This window comes from Gymnogyps californianus, chromosome 16 (genome assembly GCF_018139145.2).
Source record: "Gymnogyps californianus isolate 813 chromosome 16, ASM1813914v2, whole genome shotgun sequence".
NCBI lineage: Eukaryota > Metazoa > Chordata > Aves > Accipitriformes > Cathartidae > Gymnogyps > Gymnogyps californianus.
In genome coordinates, this window is record NC_059486.1 from 11,532,864 (window position 1) to 11,554,471 (window position 21,608).

General features: G+C 39.3%; 1 protein-coding gene across 1 annotated transcript in view; it reads right to left on the bottom strand.

The window, feature by feature from the left end:
• The window catches only part of TMEM132C (transmembrane protein 132C), a 190,295-nt gene extending 171,701 nt beyond the window's left edge, over window positions 1–18,594 (bottom strand). Inside the window, exon 1 of the mRNA XM_050906943.1 lies at window positions 18,481–18,594. Within this exon, the coding sequence (XP_050762900.1) occupies window positions 18,481–18,594 (114 nt within the window). The remainder of the gene's footprint in view (window positions 1–18,480) is intronic.
• Between the last annotated feature and the right edge of the window lie 3,014 nt (window positions 18,595–21,608).

Here is a 21,608-nt window from a genome sequence, read left to right on the forward strand (position 1 = left end):
GCATTAGGAGTGTTTTAATCTGCCCTCTAAGGGACAGAGAAGCTGATGTGGCTGGCTAAAGATGTCTCATACAATGAATGCTGTCCACTCACTACTGGCAGCATTGGCTGCACTAATACACTGTTGACTTTGCAGCAGGCAGTCACGTCGGCTCTGGTGACAGAGACTAGCAGCAGAGGATGGGGTTACAGCTGAATAAAAGCTACTGATTTAATCAGAAGCGTTCAGGGCTCTATTGTCAGTGAGATGCTGCAGGACCAAGGCATACTCAAAAGTCCAAGAGGCTGTAAGACCCTGGCTTTGAGCACAGCTCTCACTCCCCCTACAGCTGGCCCCTGAGCCACCACACATGGCTGTCCCCACTGTCAGCAGCGGTGACCCTGGGATGGAGACCTGTTGCACTCCTACGGTAACACGCAAACAAGCCTGTCGCATGCTTCTGCGTACCCACATGTATTTTCTCACATTGATCTATACTGGACCCCAACTGCTCATTCCCAGGCAGTGTTTCTCAGAAAAGCCTCTCTGCCGTAGGAATTTCATCACTGACTGTAAATGCAAGTTTCTAGTGGACTCCACAACCACAGCTTGGCCTATACTATCTGATATAGGCTCCTTTGGAGTTAGAAAAATTCTTTTGCTAGTTCTTATTCACATAAAAAAAGAATATAGTTCTTTATGTAACAACAATAGTATGTGTCATAGTGAAATATGTACTTGTGCATGTGCAAGCACACATGCAATATATTTGTGCACACACACATAAATACAGTTCATTTCTATATGATAAACTGTAAATCCAACTCGAACTCTCAGACTGACTGGTCACATCATGTCTGAGCACGGAAAAAGCCAGATACCTTCTCCCTGTTGTAACTTTACTGAAGCCAGATGTCTTACATCAGAAAAGACTGTGGTCTAGCATGGCTATTGGATCAAGACAATATGATTTCAGCAATGATTAAAGATGCCTGTGGCTTCTGGGCACACAGGAACAAAGGAAACCCTTCTGTTGGAAGAGGGGTTAAATAAAATTCACTGCTGCCTCTACATTTGCAGTTTTGTCTCCTTCATTAGTTAACAAAACAATAGACTCAGATTAATTAAAAGAACAAAAAAACCCCTATTACTATACTGACCAGTTTACAACACCTATCCTGCAGTTCCTTTTGACTCCATGTTTCCCCAGGTAAAGCTAGCCAGCTAAAGCAGAGTGGTACAAGAGCCATTATGTCATGCAAATTCAAGAACCCAAACTTTAATGGGAATCATTTTTGCTTTCAATAAAGAAATATAAAGCCAATGCCACCCTGAATTCCCAGATTACTGTATTAACACTCTTGTCAGCTGTAGGGCTTTTGGACTACTATATATATTTTTTTTCTTTTATAAGTCTATTTAAACCTGTCCGCATTTGAGTTTGCTAAAGCTGTTTAGCCACGTATGAACTCCATTCATGGCCAGCTGTAATAAACGTCACATGCTGTAACCCAAGCAGGCAGTTGTGCTAGTTTGCTGGAGATCCTCATTCAAAAAAAGCAAGAGAACAAGAGTAGTTTTAGACATGCTTTAAATGCTGAGCTGCTCACCGTGAAAACTAATGCATGGGACTTGTTCTCCACGGAAAGACAAGGCCTGCAAGTGGGGTAGGAAGGAAGCCTGTTTACACCAGGCTCCTCTGAGCTAACAACTTATTTGTGATGTTTTACTTTAGAGGTAATATCATGCATTTGATTTAAAAGACAGATATAAGCACCTTATATCCTTGATGGATACAGAGCAGACTACGTAAAACTCCAGCCATGTGGGCTGCATGGTAAAGAGCAGAACAAGTCTCTTCTTGGTATAAATTTAAAGGGAGGACCTACAATATGTGGAAATCTTCAAAGGCCAGTCAGGTTTCCAGTGCAACAACCCTGCCAAGTGTTCCTTTAATCCTTTATTTACCAGTAAATCTGCCGCTCTGTTCAGCAGGCTTTTACTGGTATTGGGTTTCAGCTTGAAACCCAAAAGCTGTAAGCATATGCTGTGTAGCCCTAATGAGAAACTCAGTCTATTAATGGGCAGACCTTCTCCACAGGACCAGGTCTTGGCAACATGAGTCAGTTCCTGAACTTTCACCTCCCACTTGGCAGCATACCAGACTAACTCCACATCTCTCAGCTGGCTTACATTATCAGCTCATTATTAACATACATCAGGGCCAGATCTCTTTTACATGCACCCAGCAAACAGGAAACTACACAAGGGGAGGGCTCCTCATTTTTGTCTGACTCTGGAGCTCATAAAAATGACTAATTAGAACCAGCTATAGTGGAGGCACTCTGCAGACATGCTCGCATGTTCTCTGCCTGTGCACCTTAGTCCTGACTTGGGATAAACACTATGAAATGCTATGGTCATCCATGGCTGTCCACAATAATCAGGCATCCCTTCCTTCTGCCACAGTATCTTACAGTTCTTCTCACCAAGAGCGTATGTGAGGCAGAGGTGTGCTATTCTCCTCATTTTACAGTAAAGGAATCATTATGCAGACAGAATAACTTGTCTAATGTCACACAAAGTCTACAGGGTTTCTTGAAATCAGTTCCTCTGCATGGACTCCCTCCTGCAGTAAAGAGAACTGTGGGAACTCTTTGCAGCCAATTTCAAAAGAGAACGGTGTATATTTTAGATCTACACGCTTGCATGGATTCGGAGACCTAGGTTCAGAGTTTCGCTTTGAAGTGGCCTGCAAACCACCAGCAATGTACACACCACACTTTGGGAAAGCATTATAGGGAGTCTCTCATGATGAGAGTTGTCTCTCATCAAGCATGGAGGATGATTCTCTTGCACAGTAAGCACTGTCCTTAATGACATAATACTATTTGTTATGAGTTGTCCCACTTTTTTTTTTCCTTACACTATTAGTATTCTTTACTTTTGTTCTCTAGTCCCCGCTCCTTACCAGTCATCCTTATGCTCAGAAGATTTGGCAAAACAAAAAAGAATCTCTCTCCTCCAGATGCCTGGTTCAAATCTGGTCCAGCCAGGCAGTAACTGAAAGTTGCATCAACCTGATAACTGTTTCCGTATCATCTGAGCACAGATGCCAGTGCACAATCAGTGCCACATCAGAAAGTGTAAATGGAGACACACTCAGGGAGCAAGAAAGGTCAGAAAAATCTCCTCAGGTCAGAAGGGGGGGATATTAGTAATGTGGATTAAACTAATACTGTTACACAGCATTCTGTACCTGTAGTCATCTTACATTAAGGTACATATCTCCTCTTAATGCATAGAGCTCACTCCTGTTTTGAAACAAACTTTCAAGAAAACTAGCCTTAACACGAATCAATATAAAATCTGGCAACATCTTAGAGCCTACACAAGCCCCTAATTTTCTTTGGCTGCTCAAAAGCTAGCAATTTATATTCCTTTTTTTAAATTAGCTGTGGTTAGTATTATTTTTCAGAGCTGATCTCATTTCATAACTCGCCTTATATTCAGACTGAATTTATGCACAGATGCTCAGAGCCAAAAATCTGTTCTCATTTAATCCACAGCAGAACAGGTAAAGAGTAAATATATTCCACACAGGTTCTTGTGTTGCTGCTTCAATGTCCCATAGTATGGCAGTAGGCATGACGAACTTAGTAGCTGCCAAATGACCTGCTGTTCCAAGAGATTTTTGTCAGCTCTGTTCCTCTGAAAGTTTTCACGCTGATAACTAGAGGAGAACTAATATAAAATATTCTTATAGGACCAAGATCTTTCAAATACCAGAGAGCTGGAAATAGATTTTAACTATTTAAAATGCACCACCTTTTCCAAAACTATAGTTCTGAAACCTGCAGTGATCAAAAGCTAAGTAACACTTTGTGGAAGCAACGGTGATTAGAAAAACAGAATGCTTCAGATCAACTGGTCAAGAATAAACCATGCAGCTCTTCACTAATAACACTAAAATGGTAAACTCTGAATTCAGATGAAAGTTTTGTTATCCACAATAATTTTAAGGTAATCCCACAATAGAGGCACCATATCTGCAATTCTCCTAGAGCCGCTGAATTACCTTAGGCCACTCATTTCTAGGTAGACAGAGGCCCCAAGTAAAATAAGTAAGAGTTCTTTTGCAGAAAGAAATGCCTGGGGCCTTAACTAGCGCTCAAAAAATGGTTTGGGACCTTTGAAAGGGTGATTATGTAATGGAAAGTGGTATTATTAAAATTAAAAAAACAAAAGATATTAAGGTGCATTAATATATTACGGCCAACTCAAAGATAAAATGTATAAACATATTTTCATAAAACTTTAATTCATCCATATTATTCCACGTGATGAGAGATGCCAACATTAATACAGGATGTAGAAGAAGAGACACTAAAATTTGTTAGATATTTGATAGCAGTCGTATTACAAAGAGTTGAGAAATTTCATTCTCAATAATGTTTTATAGTAGGTAAAGAAAGTCTGAGTGCTCTTAAGAATAAGGGTATGATACTAGTCCAGTTAAGCCAATGAACTTACTCCTCCTGACTTTCTTGCTACTTGGGACTGACCTGTGAAAATCTAGGCAAGATAAATTTAAAACTTTTCCAATACATAAAGCTACACTTTCTTCTCATAAAAAATAATCTGGATTCCAGCAGCATTTTAAACGGTTTATCCAAGACCACTATGCAAATGCAACTCGTGCCCCATGGTAGGCACCTAAGAATGGGACCAGCCTCTTTATTTTGTCTTAAATACCTGCATAGGCAACCTGATTTCAGAGATGCTAAGATCCCTCAAGTCTCAGCAAAATTAGCCCCATTAAGAAACAAATCACAGTCTGGTGCCTACATATGGATTTAGCAATTTTACTTCGGGTTACCCAATTAGAAAAACACTGGCTCTTTTCCCTTCCTAAATGCTTTCAAATTAATGAAAAAAATCCATGTAGCAATGGCTGAACAAAGATTGGTACTTGGAATTTGCATGTAAATCTGCTGAGATTCAATTTTAAGTAGAAGCAAACTTAAGCAAAATGTTTACTGCTCAGCATTTCGAAATGCCACACCAGCCTTATCTTACATTTAAAGGTTTTAGAGGCACTGATACTACTTGTCATTAGTGTATATGGTGTTTTCAGTTTGAAAGCTATAAACACTGCTTTTTGCTGAATAAGCTACCAAATATCATTATTAAAACTATCTGCCCTAACACCAAAGCCAAATTTGGCAAACGAGGTGCTGACTCATGGCCATCCTGTTATCATTATCTCCTCAGTCTATCTTAGACCTTCCCATTGCACATTCAATTCTGACACTGAAATGGCAAACAGACAGCTGGTTTTGCAGCCAAGAATCTGTCCTGCCCTGGCTATCAGCCAGCAGAGAAGCCCTCGACTAACTCCATCAGCAACTTCCCTGCAACACCAAGGTTGCCTCTCTGGCAGACTACATGGCAAAATGAGTTGGTCCACCTCCATACCTCTAAATCAGACACGTCTTCCATAAATTGTCTGAGAGCAAGTACTGGTACAACAGTTAACCCTTCTCCTATCACTACTCCAAACTGCCATCAAGGGATTTCTGCACTGTTAGATATTGCAAAGCACTGCTGTGTAATGACTCTTAGGGCAGGGTAATCTTATGGTAACCAATACCCTTCTACCTACCTGGTCAAGCCCCTAGCAGAGAGGGTATGCTTGGTCACAGAAAAAACACTGCAACAGGAATTTAATATCTGATCTCCATTAACTAGAATATAAGACGACTACTGCTAACATGTTCAAGAAAGCAACCTAACTTCAGAGGAATTGTGATAGTCCCTGATCACTTCTGGTTTTCTTACAAGTCCAGAAGAAAATGAACAAGTCTTGACTGTAGCTAAGCAGAAAATATGAGAAAATAAACATTAATCAATTTATTTCCTATGTCATATTCTTTTTCATGGTTGGAAATCTAAGGAATAACCTATATGCAAGTCTTAAATATATTAATATTATCCACTAAGTCCATATTGACTAGTTAAGTATGCTACTGATTTCTAAAAGATTAATGGCAATTGTCAGAGCTACCTGTAAACTTCCAGTACTTATAGACAAACTGGAGCTATATTTTCTGAAAATTGCTACCAGCCTCAACCATGCACAGTGTAGATGACTTGTCTTCCTTGGTCTTTCCATCCATCTAGAGCACAGAAAGAAACCTCTTTCCTGTGAATGCTGTAGCACATAATGTGTGCACTTGGAATGACAGGAATAGACCTACTGAATATTTTCTGGCAAATATCTCTGTACCATAGCTGCAGTTACAGGATCAGCTCTTAGCTATCACATACACCAGTATCTGAATCTGATGTGGGCTAGGAACATTTCCTAGGAAGTTCTAGCTTCATTTTCTTTAAGAAAAACAACCCTCCCAATTTTCCTTCAAGCTTATATACTTGAATTACCATATCTCCTTAAGCAGCAACAAGCTATAACAGTAACAGATGTATGAAATATTAGTGGCACTATTAATGTAAATAAATGGTTTTCTGATAGCATTTTTAAAGTTACTAATACAACACCATAAATAAGCCCCCTTGATGGAATATTAGTATTATGTGTTGGCAGGAATCCATTTCATGATATAGTCAAGTAGGGAACTTCTTGGGCATACTTAATTCCTGTAACTGGCAAACAACAGCACGAACAACTTTGTCCTGTTAAATCTCTTTCTGCTCTACATTTTCCATTCATTTCCTTCCAGCCTCAACACTATCACCAGCTCAAAGAGTTTCTACTGAACCATAACAAACCTCACAATAAAAAACCTCAGGAACTAAAGAAGATAAGTGTTCCTTTGGCTTTTTAAACTTCTGCAGTTCTCATTAGAAATGCTGCCAATTGAAATAAATCTTTAAAAATGAGCATGGTCTAATGGTCATAGCAATAAACTCTAAATTGGCACACCTAGATTTTTATTCCTAATCTCTAGATTATTCACGAAGATACTAGATGCTGGTTGTTTTCAATCTCATTTAAGTAGTAACTACTTGCAGTCAGGATCATATTCTTCATACAAAGCAGGATGAAGCTCTTACCATGATTGACATGTAGCAAATTTCCTGCTAACATGAGATAATACACATTCTAGCCATAGCTCCATTCATGCTTTCAGCATGCTGCAGGAAAGAGACCAGACACACACACAGCACTACTACTTCTTCAGTCCTTCAGAACAGCCTTCCCAATTGAAAAAAAAAAATGCATTCTCAGCAGGAAATCATCAGATCTAAACATTTCACCCAGTTAATCTTTCTTTCTAAACCCCCTCAAATCCCACATTTTACATACAAATCCGTATTCCCATCTCCCAGAATTCCTTTGCATCTACTATGAAAGCATCCTGAAACACTTGGGGGAGCAAAGCAAAACAGTTGATCAAAATAATGATTAAACCAGCATGTTTCCATGGTAGGTTTAGATTTGTCTAGGTTTTTGTAACTACAGATATGAGAGGGATTACTGGGTGTGTCAGACCTTACCAGATGTGACGCTCAATAGCAAAGGACAGGAGTTCAAGAAACAAAAAAGACAATTGCTTCAGGAAAAATGAAACCTGTTCATTCTCTTTGCAGCATGTCTCCTCTTTTTCAGTGTGCCTGTGAGGTTGAATAAGGCACTCTTCTAATGGATAATATTTATTTATTTCTGTTACAGTATGTCTGCCAAAGAAGTTCGGAGAAATATGCTTTAAGTATTTTCTTACTTAGGCATCTGAAATGTAAAACGATAGGAGAACCTTGCCACTGTATACTAAAAAATTATTGAAGATTCAACTGCTAGACTGCCAAAGTTAAAATCCTATATAGTACTCCAACATGTTAAAACTGAATCAGAGGCTTTTTAACTTCTGCTAGATGGAAAGAGGAACAATATGAACTGCTTTCCAGAATCAATTCCAGATTTAATACACATGGCAAAAATGCAGATCCATTCTAGAACAGGAAAGATAATACAGGCTTTTCTTTTTTGTGGGTTTTTCATTATTTACATCATCTGTTCAAGCTCTACATAGAGCCACTGTTGGAGTAAATGTATTGATATGTCTGCATCTCCACAAAAAGCAAGAACTCTGAAATAAACACATCATTTATTTATTTACAAGTACTGTTAATCATGCTGTTTAAACTTGAGTTATTCACATTTTACTATTAGATACACCAGCTATACTTAAGAAATGCAGACCTGATGCAAACACTTGTTACGCTTCAGCATCACTTCCCTTCCCAGTGGAAGTCAGTATCATTTCCATAGTTTTACAGATGGTGAAACTGAGGAACAGATGAAAACTTGCCCAACTCATGGCAGCAATACGACTAAAATCTATCAGAAGCACAGGATGGAAGGACTGACACAGCAATTGCACAAGGCTTCAGGCACCAGGAAGAAAAATACTGTTTTGAGCAGTTTTTCTGTTATGTGAAGGACAACTATATTCATATATATCAAAAGAACTTCATTTATTTCACATGTATCACAAGAAAACCTCTAGATAGCCCTAAACCACAGGGAAGTTAACAGCCAGATTTAAAATCTAAATCCTACCCCAACTATTTACAGAATTTCCCCATTTCTTCCTTTAAAGACATTTGAGATTATTGCTGATTTAGTTCTTGCCCCACCAGAAACTTAGCTAAATTCTGTCTTCTGGGTATGTAATTCACTGCACATTAATGTGCTAGTGAAACAGAAGGCTGTTCTGGTGTTAAATTCCCTAGTTACCCAGATAACTGCTTTCTCTGTTCATTTCCTAGTTGCTAGGAATCTGAAGGCTCAGTAGTAATTGCAGTGGTTAGGACTTCAGTGTTACTGGAAATGAACCAAAGTCTCTGAAGTGCAGCAGGAGGTGCAGACTGTCCTAGTATATTCAGTGCTTGTGCTGATAGTTCCCTCCCATCATTAATGATTTTTTTATTACCTTTTTTTTTTTTAATGGCAAAGCATTTGCCTTGAATTTTTTTAGTGATCCCAGAAAACACAATGGCCTCTTGCTTCAGTAAGACATGCTCAGGAGATCTGGAGAAAAGAAATATCCTGAGGGTAGAAATACCTTTGAACTCAAGGATGATATAATGATTACAAGGAAAAGAGCATAACACATCACTCATTTTACTGCTTGTTTTTGGTTATTTGTATTACACCAGATTCAAATAGAAAAACTAGTCTTTCTACAGATTTCTAAGAGCCAAACAGACAACAATATACTTACATTCAGAGTGTTCACACTGGGTTTTTGCCCCCCCCCCCCCTTTTTTCTTTTTAAAGAAAATCATTTCTCACATGGTTTAGGAACCTCTAGATCTGCTCTAGAAAACCAAAAGAAAATATTAGAATCCACTGAGAACCTCATAACACCTGAATATACATAATAAGACAGGTACTACCCACATAAAAGTGAAATTACAGTTTTTTATATGATTGCACACATGCTATAGAACATAATACTGAATACATACTCAAAATTACATATAAAAACTATGCCAAAAGGATTATACGGAAGGAAGTGACAAGACTGATAAATTAGGAAGTGCAAGAGTTTGATCTACATGCAATCATAATTTCCCTATGTAATTCTAGATTATATGACTACCCGGCATCTTCACAGTACCCATGCTCATTGCATAAAATGGCACGAAAATAAACCTTCCCACCACTTTTAAAGTCCTTTCTCTTCAGAGCACGAAGGCTTTGAAGAGTCTCAATGGAAAGATATTAACAAAAGGTTATCAGACTAAACAGTTTTCCTCTAATTTCTTCCTCAAACTCAATAGTGTTCACTTTTCAAAATGCAAAATTCAGCCAGAGACTGACAACTGGTACAGAAAATTTCATTTCCAATTATGATGTATTCATAGACAACAGAAAAAAGGCCCAATAATAAGAAATATCAGGCAGCCTCAACTCTAGATGGCGTTGCCAGCTCCTCTTAGAATTCATTAGCTTGCTCCAGGTATCAAACTCATTGTAATTTAGACTGATACAGTCTTACTGCAGTCAAAAAGAAGTATTTTTACTGAATTGATTGCAGAATTAAAGAAGTCTGTGCTTAGTAATTCTAAAAGTGACTGAATAGTTAAGAAGTATGTACCCGTTTTGTTGAGAATTACTATTATATTCCCAAAGAACTCAATATTTATTAACTATTAGAAACTATATATTTCTGCAGAGAATAATTATGCCAGTGGGTATGAACTGTAAATGTTTGTAATTCATACTACATTGAGTAGGCACAGGTCAAACAGTATCATTTCACTTCCCTGATTACATGATTCACATGTGTTAAAACCATGAGTGAACTGCAAATTCCTCACGTAGACCATTTGCATTTTTCATTCTGTGACTGAGCTGATTCACCCAAACAGGAATCCCAAAATACCATGACTCCCTATATATTTAACCAACACAGCTGCTGAACAATAAGCCTGATTTACTTCTCATCTATACTTCCAGCAAGGTGATATCTTTTAGGAGGTACAGTTATGTATCTCATCTTTGCAAGGGTCATAACTTTAAATTTCTGCTGATGCTGCTATAATGAAGGAAAGAAATGTACTGAAGGAGAAGCAGGCAGGGCATGTGCTTATCAGGTTGGAAAATGGAGACTTCCAGGATAGCGAAGGCTGGAAGCTGTGACCTCTGGCACGAGGAAGAAGGTCTCTTTTCACCTGCTGATCTGCAACTACAAAATAGGTTCAGTGCTCTGGCAGCAGACGAGAGGCTGGGGAGTCTGTCCAGCAAAGCATCAGAGCTGGCTAAGCCCAAACCACACAGGAGCACCAGGTGTAGCGGGAGACTATCTGCTGGGGGGGACAGAGGCCTCCATTTGCCAACCTGATCTGCTGTCTAGGGAAACGCGCTGCTTGCAAGGGGCATTGTGGAAGAACTGCTGACGCCTCTTTGGCCCTCAGACTATTACGCTGTGCTGCTCTTTCACACAGGCACCCACTGCTAATGGAGACCTGGAACATATCAAGCAGCAATACACAGCTCTAGGGACAAGGGTCAGGGCATGAGGGTCAGAGTGATTCTTCTCCTTGATCTTGCCAAAGTGTTGCCAGCAGGTTGAGGGAGGCAATACTCAGCACCAGTGAGATCACACCTGCACTACTGTGTCCACTTCCGTGTTCTCCAGTAGAAGACAGACATAGACACACTGCAACAAGACCAGCAAAGGGCCACTAAGATGATTAAGGGACTGGAGAACCTGACATACAATGACTACTGCTTCTAGGCATTGCATTCTGGCCACTTCTCTGCACTGACCAGATATCATTTGATTTCCTTACAAAGCAACTTGAAGTTCCTACCATTACTCAAAGCTCTCTAGTCCTCAACTCAAAGTGAGCAGCAGCATCTGTACAGACTCCCCATGAGGTGGCTGACTGCTGTAACTGCTGATCACTGAACAGGGAAGGTTTACAGTAGGAAGATGGGTACATAAGGGGAAAAGCTGAGTGCAGTTTCAGTATCTAAAATCAGTTAGTGTTTATAGCACTCAGATCTCCTAGTCAAGTCAGAGAAGTATACAACGTAATGGTGCCCTTAAGTCATACAATTTAAAAAGTGGATATGGAAAAAAAAAATGTAAATATACTTTCAGTTTGGCCATGACAGTCATTGTTTTGAATTTATTACTGTTGTGCTGCCACATTTCTTTATCGTTGAGAATCAATTCAGTAACAGAAATAGCTCACACAGCCAGCCAGAATTGATACACATACTTCACGCATGTTTCCAGGGCAGATGCCAGGAGGGGTCTGGCTGCCTTATGATTTTACAAATGACATCTCTCTAACTTCCAGAAGGAAGAGATAAATCGTGCACAAGTAATACCTGGCCACTCAGGTGAGTATGACCAAGATCTGATGACCTTTTCTTTCTGTCTGGAGGGGAGTTTTGTAATTCTGTCCACTGCACAACAGTGCCTTTGATACTACATTAAAATGCTGCTTAAGTCTACTTCTGTGACAACTCTTTATTTCATATGATTGTTTATGAAAGTTAATAGCAGCAGTTCATTCCTGGGTGATGGTGTCTTTGACACAGAACACAAAGTGAAATGTGAGTGGCATTTTAGTATGGCTCCTGTACTAAATATGATCGCATCCCTGGCTAATTAAAGTGCAGATGAGCTGTCATTAGGTCTGTATGAGCTAATTGCCCTTCTCAGGAACCAAAATTAAAGTTACAACACATCTAGGGTGCAATCTTGCAGGCATTAACTTGCATTACTACACTTGGAGTCTAGTAGCAGCCAGCACCCAGAGGCAGTAATTCTGAAACTCAACCTAGAGGGCTCTAGAAATTTGGTCATCTCTTTCCATATTCACTTGAGGGCTAAGCCCTTTTGAAAATCTGGCCTCTGGGGTTTAAGCAAAATTTGGTCTGTGGTATAAAGTCCCTATTTTGCAGTTGGAAGTTGATGTCAATGATTTTTCCACACACTGAACAAGGACCTCGCATGCAAGGAGTCTCCTCACTATAAATAAAGAATCTGAAGTACAGACAGGCTTTTTTTTTTTTTAACCTTTCTATTTCTAACCTTACTTGATTTTGCCATATCACTATTAACTTACTGGTTTAGACAAAGTGAGCTCAGAAGTACTGTAAATTCTTTGCCCAGACCTAAAATCCAAGCCTGAAACTTTTTTTCTTGGAAACAGCTTGGTTACTCAAGTGTGGTAAAAAATTTGCATTTTTTCTTCCTAATCTAGATGAGAAGCATAAAACCATCTATGTGAGAAAAAGCTAAGGAAAAAAGTAATCCCTCCAGTACCAATAATCAGATCCCAATCAGTAGCAAAATACGAAGAACTGGCTGCAACAGAATGTAACTGTAAAATGGTCAGGTTGTTATGCAGACTCAATAGCTCATTTTAAAAAAGTACCCAGCTCTTCCCTGCTCTCCCCTGCTCTCCTTCCCCTAGATTTTTTGGCTTGCTCCTTTCTGAGAGTATGAGTCTCTCACAAATTATATCCATGAGAAAAATCACTAAATCACTGCTGCAATTGTTCAAGGTCTGGGCAAATATAGGAGTTTCAGAGAAAATATAGACGTGAAGATAGTTAACTGCTGAACAAACTTAATATTTATGGTAGTTTCTTGATTATGAGCTACTTCTAACAAAACAAAAAAACCCAAACGTTCTTCTAAATTAAGCACATTTTGCCTTGATTTGGGTGCTTACAGGATATACCAAGTCAGAGAGAACCACACTGATGCTTGAATGCTGGTGTTGCCTAGTGTCAGCTTTTGTAAGCTGTATTGAATGTCACCTATTTGCTGCTACTTTCAGTGGAAGTTTAATACATCCATCCGCAGCTAAATCCACTTGGCTAGATTCATTCATTTACTTTTAGTTTTGCCTTTAAGCATCTCTCTAGATGTCTGAAAAGAAAGAGATAAAGCAATTACTTGATTTCATCCTTAGGATTTTAGCTCTCAGCCTCGGCATGGTGCCTCTTTAGTGCTTGATTAGTGTCTAAATTCTCCACAGATTAAAGAGGGTTGTCTTCTTTCTCAGTGCATTATACACATGGAAGAGAAAAGAAAAATCAAAGGGGTCCAAACTTCAGCAGGTGTAAATCAGCTCAGTTTCTTTCAGCTCTGGAGAGGCTGTGCCAAATTACACATGGTAAAGATCTATCTCAAAATATTTTTCAAGCAGATATACACATTTAAGTATGCTATAAAACCTTAGCTATGATTTTAGAGTCTGAATTAATTCCATAATAAATAGCCTCTTTTAAAGACTTAAATATACTCTCATCAAGTCAGCTTCTAGAATAAACTCTGCAGGATGTTTTGAATCTGTGCCCCAGAGATCATTGACTATAAATTGGAAGAAGAGAAATGGTTTGCTCAATACATGAAGTAGGGCTGAGCACAGAAAAATAATTAGAGAAAGCTACTGTTGTAGTTCTCCGGTTTATTTCTGTCTGAAAGTCCTTGAATAATGATCCAAAACACACCACTAGTGATTACTGTTTCCCAGTGATTAATCAGCTGCAAAGTCATCGTCTTTTTTCTTCTTCCTCATCTCCCTGAGAACAGAGAAGGAAGCCATGCAGTGGCTTTTTGAAATGAAGCATTTTGTTCAGCTGCTCTGTATGAATCCCACATGGAAGCCATACATTTCAGACTTCAGCCCTTCTTTCTGGTCCAAAATCCTTAATCTGTGAGTTATTTGTAGAAATGAGGATTAAAAAGAATTTGCCGTCTTTCCCCCAATCCCTTCAGAGTCTGCATTTTTAAGACAGCTTTCAGAGGCACTCCTTTTCTGCTCTGTAAATCGTATGCAACAAATGCAACAGAACTTAGGTGTGGGAGGGAACATCATAGATAAGAACTCTCCTGAACAAATTCCAGTCTCACAAGAGAGATCAGAGCTGACCCCTCCAGCTATTTTCAGATCTCTCTCCATCAGAGGACTGTGGCATAAGCATTTCTGTGAAATACTGAGGTCCCCAAACTTCCAGGGCCCAATTGGACTGGTACAAAGGACTCCCTAATTTACACCAGCTATTTAGTCAAAGATAACAGTAATAAATTCAGATGTTCTTCCCTTCCTATGACTCACAAGTACCCACTTATCCTGCTACGGTTATCATTAACATTTTAACCTAGTATCAAGGAATCAGATATATATGTAGGTATATTAATAGTAAGCAATAATCCAGTCTTAAGTTTGTAATAAATATTCTGTCGCATCAACTCAAAGTTTATTTTTTTCCTTTTTTTCAGTTTTTGCTGTGAGTAGTTTCACATCTCTTTTAGAAAGCCCACAAATGAAACAAATGAGATTATACAAGAAGATGATTGATCCAAGGGATAGAAATGCAGCAATTAAATATGAATACATAATAAAATGCAGAAATGCTAAGTTTCCAATTCATTTTACTTAATAAGGAGTATTGTAAATGAACTTACAGTGTATTTTTCATTTGATAATCTCCTTTTATCAAATAGGAAGGATCTTACGGATGGTATACCAAGATGCACTGTGCAAACTTTTATTACAGAAGCTGGGGAGACAGTTCTAAGAGCATTCCTACTCAGAAACACACTTCAGCCAGTACTTAGAGGCTTTTGCTCTTACTAGCAAGAGAATTCTCACTGACAGAAGCCTTGCAGTGTTTTCTGAATAGCTGTTAAAATTAAGAGGCTATAAATTCAAACTCTAAAAACCTTATCTCAATACAGTTTCAGATAGATAGCGTGCATACCTGTCAGAGCTCAACCCTGCTTTGATACCAGAGGTACAGGCACACCATGGAAATAATCGAGAAGAACCAAATGTTATCCTGAAATCATATCTCTGACAAAAACACTCAACCCCCCCCCAAACACTGACATTTAGTACTCTGCCCACTAGTAAGTCATATGTTAAACAGAACAAGCACAAAGTTAATACCAAAATGCAAGAAATCCAGACCTGAACCTTATGAGGAAAAATACAGGATGTAGATTTCAAGAACGAGAGCTGTTAAGTCTGAGAATCATTTCCACCTCCACAGTGCGATGGTACCTGATGTTTGCCATTTCTAACAATAATGGCTGCAGTTAACACATTCCAGCTGGGAATTAGTAGTAGCGTGATGTTCAAAAACTCAGCCTTTGATGCCCTGGTGAAACAGACCTTGGATTTTTTTCTACATTTGCAAACCACCTTCACAGAGCACTGTTAGATACTGTAATCAGTCAGTCCTTTTGGTCATTCCCAGCTGGGACCAAAATTATCTGGCCACAGGATAACTCCCCCCTTATGCCTGGAAAAATAAAAACAATAAAGGTATCATCTATGGATAAAAAGAAAAAGATGTAAAAACAAGGGTTTTAAAATGTATTCATAACGTAATAACTAGAGTTCTAGTTCAGCAGCTCTGTCAGAGTACATTATTTCATGGGGGAAAAAAAATAATTTACTTTATAACACCCACATTAACTGCCTTTAAAAATATTCAGAAGTGTTGTATATATTGTCATTTGAAAGGCACATTTCAGCTTGCTGCTCATGTCCCCGAAACTGTGAAGATAAACTGCAAAACAAAAGTCTTCTGGTCAGCTGTTGACAGGGCTTTGTTTTATTTAAAGCAGACACATAAAAATCATAGCAAACCTCTGTGCTTCTCTCCCTTCCTAACATAACTTGACCAGAGAATTCAAAGGGGTCAGACCACACAAATACATGAATCACGTTTGATCCTGGTTTATATAAGTCAATGGAGTCATACCACAGATGGCCTTTAAATCTGCTCTGACCTGAAGGACTGATCAAATATACTGGTTAAAGTACACTGGATATTTTTTTGCCACCGTCACCATAATATTTTAATCTTGAACGTGCTTAGTTTCAAAGCAACCCTACGGGACTATATTATCCCTTCTTGTATCAGGTGAACACAGACATGATTTGCCCAAGGTTACACAGCTTGTGGTGGCAGAGCAGGGAAATTATCTACATCTTCTAGTTTTACATTTACAAATGTAATACCAGCAGAGGTAGGTAAGATAAAAAGTTTTTCTTACTCACAGTAGTGAACTTTTACTCATAAAAATTGCTCACATGCATCATACAGACTATCTGAAGATCATGAGTCTACAGACAGGCTCAACAGCACAGAATTTCTTATGTTCTTAACACGTAAGTCCATAGGTACTTATTATAGTTTTTATTTAATGTAATCTTAGGAAGGGCTGCTCCAAACTAATTAGAATCTCAGATTCTAATTGTTAATTACTACTTGTGTTTACTTTGTCCTGAAATAAGTACTAATGAGGTAAAAATGTTATTCTACATCATGAAACTCAGCCAAAATGAGAACTAACCTAAGAAAGATCAGAAATTGAATGTCATTTAAATTCAAAGCCACAAACTCGGATCAGATGCTTTTATACCTTAAGGGTAGTCCAAGTTGGAAATTTGTGATGAAACTTGAAACCAGAGAAAGTCCTCTGTGCTGTTGCCAACACAGTCAAGAGAAGAAAAAGCCACAGAAACTATTGTGCATTTTAAACAGAAAGAATATCATGGTTCTAGAACTGTATCAGCATCCATTCTTTCAGAAAGGAAAGTGCATGTGAAAGCTGCTAAACAGAAGACAAAAAAATGAGGGGATGGGGGGAACTGAAGAAATCTGATGAAAGAAAATAAATCCAATTATAGAACAAAATTGTTTTGGTGTCATCCCCCCCAGTTTCAGGCATAAGGGCAGGTCCATCAGCTTTCAGCAGGAACTAGGTGATTATCTGTGCTAGTCCCCTTGGAAAATTCCACCCCCATCTTCTCTACAGGTTCATCCACTCAGGGTCCAAATGAATTACACCAAGGATTTTGCTTTCTTTAGTGTCTTTACTGAAGAGAGTACATATTCTTGAACTGCCCTCACCCCATTTTCTATGTCACTGAAAGTAGGGGAGGGGGAAAAAAAAAAAAAAAAAAAAAAAAAGGTACTCAGTTTAGTCTTCCCTTTTTCAAATCCACATCTTTCTTCCCTGCACTCAGCAATGGGAAACAGATTCAGACAGCCTTAAAACACTATCTCAGCAACAAAGCATGCAATGTGCTCCATCTCATCTCTCCACTCCAACTGAGTTTACAGCAGTGGGTGGTTTTCAAACCTAACATTTGATCAAAATGAAAAACCGGGCATTCCTTTCACCCTATGACAGGCAGGCTGATATAAATCACAGCCTTCCCAGCAAGGGTTCTTCCACAGACAATGAGTTGTGGCAGTGTCTCAAAGCTCAGCCCTGGCCATTGTAAGAGAAAGTTTCAGGTTTTCAAACCAGGCCTGGGCTTTTTACAACAGCACTAAAACCAAAAGAGGGAGAAAATTTATGGTATGGTTGTTTGAGGGGTGAAGAAGAAGGTGTTTCCCCTTCAGAAGTTGTATTTTCAGTGCATTGCTCTGGGTAGATTTGTGCCAGTTTCTGCTTTTATTATTTGTATTTCAATAGCACTGAAATCTCCAAATCAGGGCAGCCTCACAGCATTTTACACACACACACACACACACACACACGCATCTACAAACTTATAGGGAAAGTCAGAGTTCATGCATTGCTCCTTCATTGTTTTACTAGTAAAAAGAACTGCTTCATTAGTCACCACCTCCAGAAAAAAATATCTCAGATCTGTCCGCTCAAGGAGAGGACTGTATTGCAGACACGCTCTGATTTTGATTTAGTATATATGGACAGTGTAGGTAAGTGTTAAGCAGTAGCTATTAAATTCATATACGTGTGCGTGTGCACAACACTACAATATCTGATCAAAGCAAAGCTGGTACCATACACGGTATCGTTGCTTTTCCTTGCTAACCCAGTAACCTATTAGAAATGCCCTCCAGTCTCAACAATTTTAAGCCTTGACTTCAAAAGATCAGCTTATCCTTCAGGGCTAAGCTGACTGACAGGTGGGGGTCAGCAAGAAATCCAGTCCCCTCCCTCCCACCCGATCGTATAGAGTTGCACAATTGGCTAGGCACGTTAGGGGGTTTCTTCTGCATTCCTCCGAGACATTTGAAAAAGGCCACCTCCAGAGCTCGGACACCGTATTTGATGGACCACTCATCTGTTCTTCTATCCCAGCTTTGTGTAACAATAGCTAAGTTTACATGAAGGCTGTACCATGAAGAGGCAAGAAGTTGGTGCTATTGTAGAAGCTAGCTATTATATTATGCAAGGGAGCTGCAGCAGTCTAGCTGCATTTAGAGACCTACATACCTGCCAGAGGTGGAGGATGTAAGTGGGATTCAAGCAGCACTGTATGTATCAGCTGGTCCCACTTAAACAGATGCTTTCTCAAACCCTTGGGGAATCCATCAAGTATTTGAAAGGATGTCTATCCTAAAAATCTACTGGTGCTGCAGAACAGTAAGCATTAATAGCAGTAAGAGTATAATGAATATAATGAATGCAGATTAGGAGGAACGAAGAAAAGGCAGACAGCTTAAGAAAACATGCACTGAAGAAAGAGGAGGCAATGGGAGGAAAAAAAATACAGTACACACAGAGAACAGGGAGAAAAGATGAGGCACACGTGATCTCAGCGCAGAGAAGTTTTAGAGCCATTCACTGAGGTGCATGTGGAGAGACACTCAAAGATTTTCCCCTTGGGGTGTATGTATCTGTGATCAAAAGGTCAAGAACTACTGCAACAGACACTATGGTACAACTGTCTATCACACCCACCCCCAGAAGGAGAGTCATGAGCTTTATACTCTACAGCTTTGTAATGCAGATGACATAAGTCACACCTGGTCAGTTTTATTTTTTAAAAAGCACACAAATACCCTCCACCAAGAGGCTCTAATTGTACTTTTCCCTCACACTGTCTTCCTAAAAAGAAGGAATATTAGGACAGGGCAAGAATCTCATGGAGTTGGAGACTTCCGTGCACAGAGTTGTTCATCCATACTGAGTTTCTGAATGTTCCTTTCTATTAATGATACTTTTTCTTCCCGCAAGTGTATCAGTTGACTTGAAGCACTTTGCTGACTAAGCAGAAGCCAGGGTTATATTCCAGCAATACAAGAGTTGTTTCCATCAGCTGGGAACGCACTCCACTCTACCTTACCAGGTTTGGCCATGTTACTAGTATTCAAGTGACACATTCTCATGTGAATCATTTGCAGTGCAAAATGTAAGAGATACAATAGTAGATATACACCTCAAATTCATTTTTCCCCCCAAACTGGATGCTAAATTTCTCTTCATAAGTCTTGGGACCCAAGCCAGGCAAACAAGGCTAATAATTACCTAATGAATGTAGAGTGTTGTTTCTCTGAGAGACTAGAATCCACTGTACAGAAATCTACAACCACGTTTTCTGCCACAAAATACAGGAATCTAGAGGAAAACCAAGTAAGAGATGATTTACTCAAAATCCAGGGGGGGGGGGGGCGGGCGGAGGGAGGAGGCATGGGGCAGTAAGCAATTCAAAATTATAGGGAAACCGGCTTGTCCATCTTTAGAAAGAGATGCACACAAAGCTGGCTTTAAAAGCCTCTTCCTGTTTTCAGTCATGAATTTGGATTTCTGCGGCCCACTGCTACCCAAACCACAGCTTCAAATTCAATAGCCAGTTCACCAGTACCAGAACTTTCCAGTCACTGAACTTCAGCTGTGTGTCAATTCTGTGAAGTCCCAGTGTTAACTAATGCAGGAATATAAGCAAGCACAAGTCTTGGAGCAGCAAGCTCAGTGTCCTGCAATCACAGGCAGCTGTGCTAAAGTTACTCTAAAGGTCCACAGATCATCACTCCCATGTCATTGCACATCACCATACATGCCTAATAACTGATTTCTTCATACAGGAAAAATAAGCATAATGAGCCACAGGAGGAGAGCAGGAAAACAACACAGGCACACGACAAAAACAGCTGATCAATTTAAGTTCTGTGATTGTCAGCATTTTAAAACTTAAGGAACAAATATGCCAGGCTCCCTGAAAACTCATGGTAATGAGGTAAAAGAAACAATACTTGTCTGTACTCAGATTTAACTATGTTTAAAAATAACATTTCCTTTCTCATATCAGCATCATGTCAATACAATCTGGAGTGTGAACTGATGCTAATATGCAGGACCAGATCCTCAGCTGATTTACATCACTAACTTTAAATAACAATGCATGAATGGACAAAGTGCCTGTTTTACAGCATCCTCCCTTTCAGCTTTTCCCTTGTCTCAGTTCATTTCCCTGTGGCATGCTTTGTTCTTAAAGCAGTCTTAACCACTCATACATCAAAATATTTAATCAACATTTCTTAGTCAGAAAATAATCCTGCTTTAGACTGATTCAGTGGGAGACTCTGCAGTGGATTCAACATAAAAAAGGGTCAGAATGCATTTCCGAGGGTGCTTTAGAAAAACCAATGCTGACATGTTTTTAATGAAAATCAATAAGTGACATTAGATAATGAAACAAACATCCAGCAGCATTGCAGGCAGGCCATTTAGGCTATCAGTTTTGGAAGCAACCAGTGATGTTAGCGCTTGAGCGTGCAAGTAACATGTGCTTAAATAAAGTACTTTTTTTTTTTTTTAAATGAGAATTTCAAAATCTGTTTCCTGCAAACAATGACTCAAGGGCTTACAATTTCCCTTCTCCCTGTTCCCTCACTCCCCCCCCAACTCCAAGTAAATCAGCCTTAGGAACCAGTGTCACGGTTCCTCTAACACTGTCTCTCCATTGGGAACCACTGACCCGTGGAGCCGCCGCGAATGCTTTGACAAGCTGCGGTGCAGCCTCAGCAGGGGAGAGAGATCCATTAAAAGCTGAAGTTGTGAAACTCTTTAGAAGAGGCCTGTCCCTTCTCAGAGTAATTAATTCTTTGACTGCCACACTGAGATGCAATGAATGAACGCATACTCTCAGGAGTAACAACTATGCTAATGGGGAGAAGCTGTGCAGACAAAGAATACAAGCACTCGCTTGAATTGGGTTAGACTCTCTATATGTAAACCAACGGTGCTATACACATGCCTGAAAATCAACAAAACTTGGAAGAAACCTACCTCATAGACCAATATTTACAATGGACATTAGTTTACACTCGCATATTCTTTATCTACATCCTGTGG